Source organism: Amia ocellicauda, unplaced genomic scaffold (assembly GCF_036373705.1).
Source record: "Amia ocellicauda isolate fAmiCal2 unplaced genomic scaffold, fAmiCal2.hap1 HAP1_SCAFFOLD_400, whole genome shotgun sequence".
Taxonomy (NCBI): Eukaryota; Metazoa; Chordata; class Actinopteri; order Amiiformes; family Amiidae; genus Amia; species Amia ocellicauda.
Genome location: NW_027102974.1, coordinates 1 through 8,232, shown reverse-complemented (window position 1 = coordinate 8,232; position 8,232 = coordinate 1). Strand labels below are relative to the sequence as shown.

The 8,232-nt window shown below is 36.9% G+C and overlaps 1 protein-coding gene across 1 annotated transcript; it reads left to right on the top strand.

Annotated features, from left to right (window-relative positions):
* Positions 1 to 2,033: 2,033 nt before the first annotated feature.
* On the top strand, positions 2,034 to 7,946 carry LOC136735083 (serine/threonine-protein kinase ULK4-like). Its single transcript, XM_066698000.1, has 6 exons — positions 2,034 to 2,047; positions 2,553 to 2,671; positions 5,093 to 5,181; positions 5,553 to 5,613; positions 6,727 to 6,908; positions 7,860 to 7,946. The coding sequence occupies exons 1-6, from the start codon at positions 2,034 to 2,036 to the stop codon at positions 7,908 to 7,910; spliced, it is 516 nt and encodes a 171-aa protein (XP_066554097.1). The 3' UTR covers positions 7,911 to 7,946.
* The last annotated feature ends 286 nt before the right edge of the window (positions 7,947 to 8,232 follow it).

Below are 8,232 nucleotides of genomic sequence, written 5' to 3'. Positions count from 1 at the left end.
CTGGAAACAAGATCTGGGCTGATATTTATAACTTTGAATAGTTTTGCTTTGCATTTTAAAGCAGCAGCAGAGCTAATACAGTCTGAGTGGGTGTGCTGTACAACTGGCCTAGTATGTTTTGATGAAGTAATGCATCCTAAATGAGAGAAACCATTAGACATTGCTGGTGGACAGAAATGTCATGTGCCTCAGAGTGCTGTCTGATAAGTCTGTCTGCAAGGGAGGAAGCCCTTTTCTAGATTGGGACAGACTGCATGAGTTCAGTTTAACTGACTATTTTGCAAGATCGACTTAAAAAGAACCAAAACTGAATGAATTTTGTTACATGAAAAAGTCGGTAGCATTACAAAAGATAACTAACAGAATTATATTAACGTTCACTTTATAACCAAACTCCTGTGTTCTTACCCATATACAGTGAGGGGAAAAAAGTATTTGATCCCCTGCTGATTTTGTACGTTTGCCCACTGACAAAGAAATGATCAGTCTATAATTTTAATGGTAGGTGTATTTTAACAGTGAGAGACAGAATAACAACAAAAAAATCCAGAAAAACGCATTTCAAAAAAGTTATAAATTGATTTGCATGTTAATGAGGGAAATAAGTATTTGACCCCTTCGACTTAGTACTTGGTGGCAAAACCCTTGTTGGCAATCACAGAGGTCAGACGTTTCTTGTAGTTGGCCACCAGGTTTGCACACATCTCAGGAGGGATTTTGTCCCACTCCTCTTTGCAGATCCTCTCCAAGTCATTAAGGTTTCGAGGCTGACGATTGGCAACTCGAACCTTCAGCTCCCTCCACAGATTTTCTATGGGATTAAGGTCTGGAGACGGGCTAGGCCACTCCAGGACCTTAATGTGCTTCTTCTTGAGCCACTCCTTTGTTGCCTTGGCTGTGTGTTTTGGGTCATTGTCATGCTGGAATACCCATCCACGACCCATTTTCAATGCCCTGGCTGAGGGAAGGAGGTTCTCACCAAAGATTTGACGGTACATGGCACCGTCCATCGTCCCTTTGATGCGGTGCAGTTGTCCTGTCCCCTTAGCAGAAAAACACCCCGAAAGCGTAATGTTTCCACCTCCATGTTTGACGGTGGGGATGGTGTTCTTGGGGTCATTCCTCCTCCTCCAAACACGGCGAGTTGAGTTGATGGCAAAGAGCTCGATTTTGGTCTCATCTGACCACAACACTTTCACCCAGTTCTCTGAATCATTCATATGTTCATTGGCAAACTTCAGACGGGCCTGTACATGTGTTTTCTTGAGCAGGGGGACCTTGCGGGCGCTGCAGGATTTCATTAACATGCAAATCAATTTATAACTTTTTTGAAATGCGTTTTTCTGGATTTTTTTGCTGTTATTCTGTCTCTCACTGTTAAAATACACCTACCATTAAAATTATAGACTGATCATTTCTTTGTCAGTGGGCAAACGTACAAAATCAGCAGGGGATCAAATACTTTTTTCCCTCACTGTAACTAAGCTCTGAAATGGATCAGCTGTAAATACAAGGTCTACTACTTTTCAAGGGACTTGTAGGCATTAATTAGAAAAAGAGTAATTAAGTGTGGCCTTTTTTTTGTTCCTCAACTAAATTTGTGGAGTGGTGTGTAGAATAGACAGCCAATCTGTCTGAATTTTGCATGTATATGTTTGTACAGTTACAATAATAGACCCTCAAAACACATGAAACAACATCAGTAACTCTCTTTCCATCCCTCCTTTCTTACAGAATCTAGGAGTCGCCACTGACTTATCCACCCCTGTTTTTATAGTCTAGGAAAGCACATGCTGAACTAACACTACTGTGAAACACTCTCATTAACATGATATAGAACTGGATTGTTGTCCAGTTGTTCTTGTACTCTGAGTTCTGGGAACAGAGCATTGTAAAGCTCTTGGGAATCACCAGATTTGGCGAGAAAACGCCTGACTTGGGAATTCTTACATCACAAGATAGCCTGAGTTTTGATGCTCGCAACTGTTGCTTCTCAAAATAAATCTGGTTTAATACTGCCTTAGAGTTAGGAAATGATCATGGGAATGTGAGTCAGTCTGGGCTCAAATTAAAACCTCACACTGTAATGTAATCAAACTTGAAATGATGGGGGCATAAAAGTGTAAATATGTGCTGTTTTGTTTAAGGTATATGAAGTCTTCTAACTACAAAGAATAAAAAAACAAACATAAATTGTAACCATTTTGATTGATAGTTAAAATAACTATGTGCTGCACAGTTTATTAAATAGGTTTTACTTTTAGAAGGAGGGTTTATTTTTCTAGTATTGTAATTCCCATATTCAAGTCCCAGTCAGCGCAATATTTCAGTAAGTCTCATTTCCTTAAATTGAAAGAATATGAAATCACCAATGGGGCATAATTTGGCCTATTTTGCCACTCCCCCATCTCCCACTTAATTTTGCATTTTCATTCTCTTTTAAAATCTTTTGGTCTCTGACATTGTGTAGTTTGTATTTGTATGGCAGTGTATCATGTAAGAGGAGGGAAGCTTGGTTGTTTTTTGTAACCCTGGGATTGGATATTTTTCAGCAGCAGCACTGAGAGGGGTGAGAGCCTGGTGTTAGCAGAGAGTCCTGCAGATGTGACCTTACAGGGATCAAGAGCCGGCCTGGAGAGCAGCCAGCATCTCCACAAGTCATTCAAATTAGGTAATGCTTTCCAGGAAGGGTGCGCACAGAGAGATTAACACGTATAAGTCGTGGGTCATTGGAACAGGAGATTCTGATTTGTGGTCAGAAATGATGCACAGAAATGGTTTTGTGAAGGTGTGATGATATCTCTGTCTCGATCTGCCCTCACTGTAACTGGTGCCTGAATTGGCTCTGACTTTTTATTGGGTGTTTTATTAATCACTTTCAAGTCTTTCCAAATGCTGAGTCCTGTTTTGTTCCCTGCTTTTGTTACACCTACACCAACTGGTGTACCAGAACTACCAGAGCAGTGCAATACTGCTGTTGTTATTTGTGTATTTCTATGTAATATTTCTTATACACAAGTGTAAACATTGCTGTGGCTTTTGATTTTTTTTTTCCTCCACAATTGTGTGTTTGGCTCTAAAAAAAAAAAAAAAAAGGTTCCCAACCCCTGCTTTAATATTTTAATCATTTATTTATCTTATACAAATTTCCATGACACTCCTGAAATGAGAATATTTGACAAATGTAAGTTTTAATTAGGGGCAAGTAACCTAATAGTTTGTTACTGTAATTAATTTCTATATCTGTATGAAACAAAGATTTGGATGTTTAAGAAGAACATTTAATTGTGAAAAAATCTATAATTTGTAATTAGAAAACTTAGACCAAGTTAATTAGGTGCAGATGAATGCAGGAATGTGGTTACATGTCCATTGAGGTTGTTTAGAAATAAATAGCCATAATTACGCAGTTAAATCAAATTTATCAATCCCTATTAAACCTTGTTTTTTGTTCAGGTTAGGAATGTTATGGATGTTTTTTGGGTGAATTTACTCAATTGGATATAGGTTTTCGAGGACCTGAAATTTTCTATAGCTTTGTTAAATGGGTAGTGCCCTCTGCTGTATTTACCTAGAACTGTGCTAATGCTGTGTTTTAAGATTCATTCAGTGTATGTTTCACTCAAATAAATGTTCTCATCTATCGTTAAAGCAGGCCATTATTTTTCAACCACGAACCAATAAATAATTGGTTATTATCCTTATCGGTTAATTTACAAGTTCCATTACACATTTGTAAAGCCAGTGCCTGAACTTAAGAAATGGAGAATTAATTTTACTATCTGTATAGTATTGTTTTCATTACTATATTTTGTGTTCTAAAGTGTTTCAGAGTTCAGAGTGTGAAAAGTAAAGTGAATACATAGCAGTGATGCTGGGTCTGAAATCATTCAGGAACAGTAGTTGAGCAAATTTGAATATTTGTTTTTTACATCTTGGCAGATTGCCTTCCATAGAGGTCAAAATATGTCCTGAGATTGCTAGGGACACTGCATCTAGGGATGTTGTAATGCAATTTAGCTTTCTCAGCAAAATTAAAACACTGCAAATTGTGAATGTCTGGGAAATCTGTATTGTGTTTAAACACGCTCACACACACATCATTATCAGCCTTTATCGTTCCACTGCTGGTCGAAGACCTCCCCTAGATGTTTTCCATTTCTTTCAGTGTACAGCGTTTTTTTTTTCCCAAGTAATACTAGCAAATCATCTTATCTTATGTTCGCATCTTTTATTTTGTTGTCTTTTATTTATTGTTTATTTATTATTATTAATTTATTAGCAGACGCCCTTATCAAGGATGACTTACAAAATATAAGAGCATTACAAAAGTGCAATAATACAGTATAATATTACAGATCAAAACATAATACAATTACAAGTTCAAAATTACACAAGTGCCCAGGAAAAATATATAGTTAATACAGAATTCAAGTCCTACATCCTAGATTGTAATAGCTAATAAGTGCAGACAAGATGTGAAATCATAGTCTTCTAGGTCTTTTTCCATCTCTTCTGATCCTTTCAATACCTTGTTTTGTCCATCTTTGGTCTGTTAATTTTCTCCCTTTCAGTGATGTGACATACAGTACTTTTATTTGTTCTCTGATCCATGTATTTGTTCTTGTTATTCAAAGCAAGATTTGACTATATCTTATAATTCATATGTTTGTGGCTGGTCTCTTTTCCTCATACAAATGTAATCCCACCCCTGTCATCAGGGTTTCTTTCATTTCCTGTGTTTGACTTCACTTCACTTTCAGTTATAATTTGATGAAATATATGTCTGTTTAAAGGTTCCTAACTTTGTAGCCTAGGTGCAAGATCAGATTTGCAAATGAATGCATATGGTGTCTTCTTGTATTTGACACTGTTTTAGCGTGGCTGTCTCGCCTCTTAAAGAAGGTACATTAGATTTGAAAGGATATTGGAACACTTGCACTGATCAGTTTTTATTGCAGGTGAACATTTTCTGCCAGCTCAGTGTTTTTATGTATTGGATCATTCTGTCTATAACTGTTATACTAAAGACGTTCTTCCACAGAAATAAACCTTTTCCTGCTGCATCCCTGACAGCACCTCATACCTGTAGCCAACCCGGGTGATGCCCATTCCCATCTTAAGGAGTTGATCTACATCGATTCTGACCTTGTTGTGACTCCGATCATTGACAATCCTAAGGTAGGGGATGCTTCATGACTTCATCAGGATTGACCATTTTCTCTGTTTTCTATATGTAAAAGGGCCATACTTCACAGATTTAAAATACATATTGAATTCATCTAAAGGTCACAGTCTAGGTAATCTGAGCAGATGTACTGTATTTTAAATTAATATAAAGTTAAACTGATTTTCTTCAGTTTGGGCAACTTCTTTGTCTCCCTTCCTTTCTTCTCTCTTAAATATAAATGACAGTTATTGTAATTTAAATGTGTGTCTTTTTCATTTTTTTTATTTATGTTGGGATTAGTACACAACAGGTAGAAATGCTCCACTTTTCACATTTAAATCATAATTATAAAAATAACTGAATTAATGCTTTGCCTTTGTAGATATTGAAACCTGCTCCTGTGAGATTTGATCCTAAAACATTGAGTGTCAATGCCTTTCCAGGTAAAGTATGGGTTGTAGTGCAGTGTTGTGACTGATATGAAAAGCGTTCATAAAAAGGACTTCATATGAAATGTTACGAAGGAAGGATTTTTAGGACCCCTTTTTACCAAAATTTTGAAATGATGTACATTCTTTAAAAGATAAAACGATCAGAGGAATATTTTTTATATTTATTTTCTTGATTTTTACAATTTATCTCGTTCTCCTTAAAAAAAAAACTTCTAAACCAAAGGGTGAAAAATACTTTTTGAAATCTACCCACTATAATATTTGTTTGTTTCCCTTGCTTGCACTGAAAGAAAACTGTAAGCAAAAACATTAATTTGTATACAAAGTTGAATAAAAATAAGTATAAGAATGTAACTGGATAGATGCCAAGTTACCCTTAGAGTTATTGATATCCTCTGTGTAAGGAAAGATGTATGTGATTCTGTGTAACAGTTAGATTAAATGCACAGCTTTTATAACATGCAATTCTACTTTACCACACATTATTGCAGAAAGCTTCTCATAAGTAATCCCCAGAAGCTATGTTTTTCTTTAATTGCCAGTTAGAATCATAACAATGTCAGACAAATCCATAGTCTTACAATACATACCTAATGTAGGTTACACATGAAAATAAAATAAACACTCCTTTGATTACCAAGATAAGTCTAGCGTTGCTTTTCACATTCCCCGAGTCTGTCACCACTACAGAATATCTTTCTATTCTGAGACTTTGTTTAATGAAATAAAGGATGCGTTACTGATTTCAGTAGCTGTATTACAGATGGTTGTGTTATTGTATTTTGTACTTTGGGGGTTCTGCAGAAGGTGCATTTTAGAAATACTTTTCAGGATACCAACTTCCAATGAAGTTGAAAGTGAATTATTTTCTGAATTGTCTACCTCTCCAACAGGACTGTGTTCGATGAGATGAAATAGTTTTGTCAAGCACCATACCTTCTGCAGTTCAGAACATCTTACCTTCATAACACGAGCGCAGTGAAACCCCGTACTTGCTGATGAACAGTAGACTAATGGTTTTGCTAATGTCGTTCAAGTGAGAACTGCGTTTTATTAGTTGTTAACCTGAGCGAGTGGCTGAGTAATTTAACCCTTCTGTTGCAGCTGAGAAACTGGCATCTCTGAACGATCAGGCATGGGACAGCTTTGTGCAGCAACTGTGCTCCTCACTGGGTCAGAGTGATAAGATGACTGGAGCTCCCAGGACAAAGCTGAACCTACTGTGCTATCTTTGCTCCGTGTCAGGCCATAAGGAAGCAGCCACAAGGTTAATCAACTCACAGCTGGTAAGTGCAGCCACCAGGACCGAGCTGGATGCCCTGCATGCTTTGCATTGCGGTGGCAGTCAGCCGCATTGTGCAGTGTTGACTCTTTCAGCTATTTAAAGAGCCCGCAAGGTTAGAACTCAATCTAATGAAGTTTAGGGCAGGAGGAGTGCCCTTCAAACAGCTGCAGTGTAGTCAAGCATGTGTCCTAATTCATTTTAGACTTTTAATGTTCAAACCTGCTTTTTATTGGTCTTTGTGTACTGAACCACCAATCTGGGGATGGAGGAAATTAATTAGGTAAGCAGTTAAATATGTCCCAAATCTTAAGGAAGTTAAACAATAGTCATCTAGGTGTTACAGGAAACTCCCATTTAAAGGACTGATTTCACTCAACTTTCTGATTTTCCGATTGGTTTTCATAAAATAGTGCTGTGAATAATGCTGTTATGCTAATGGGAACATGACATTTTTAAATGCTTCTAAATGTGTTCCAATTAGTCTGACGGTGATGCACAAATCAGTGTTTAACAAATGACCTTTAAATCATAATAAGTAATTAAAGTGAGAAACAAGGGACTGTGAGATGTGGTAATAACTGCAGAATAGTTTGATCTTAGTTTGATGTTTATGCATGTGCAGTTTTACAATGGCACACATCCTTCACACTCTGAACTTATTCACCCGATGTTTTTCATCCCCTTTAATTACTGTGACTGATATTCACAGAACCTGGGTATCCAGCCCCTGCACATAATAAACTAAAAGAAAGGTTTAAATTGGCCTTTTCCTCTTGTGTAGTCATTGAATGTAATCAATTATATATGAGAAAATATTATCTAGAATTTTAAGTTCTGAGAGAAAATGAATTTGACCAATAAAGGGTCACAGCATTTCACAACTTTCAGTTTTACCTTAGAAAAGTAATGGTTTGGTTCTTCATTTTTCATGATTTTTTATTTTTTTCAACAGTTCCTGTCATTAACCCATGTGTTGCGCACAGCTCCTAACTGGGATGTGTGAGTATTACACGATTCTGTTGGTTAAACCACAAGCATCTGCTTTCTACATTCACAGGGACCATTTCTGTGAAGAATGCTTGGCGTAAGTACTGCAGTGCGCTGGTGTCTGGCCTGTATACCGCCCTCTGCTGGGGGTTTATAGATGACATACTGCACAAAGTGCTGATTCATCAATTGTCTTCAAATTACAGTGAACATTACATTTTCAAATGAGAAAAACATTACTTAAAAATCCATTCCTGTCATGCTTTTTTCTGTTAAAATGTCCTTCTAACAGATGCCTTGTTGTGTGTCATACTGAAAGCACACATTTATTATCTGTG

Coding starts and splice junctions, on each gene's coding strand:
- LOC136735083 (XM_066698000.1), top strand. Junction 2,672..5,092: donor CCACAAGTCATTCAAATTAG/GTAATGCTTTCC, acceptor TCATACCTGTAG/CCAACCCGGGTGATGCCCAT. Junction 5,614..6,726: donor GAGTGTCAATGCCTTTCCAG/GTAAAGTATGGG, acceptor CTTCTGTTGCAG/CTGAGAAACTGGCATCTCTG.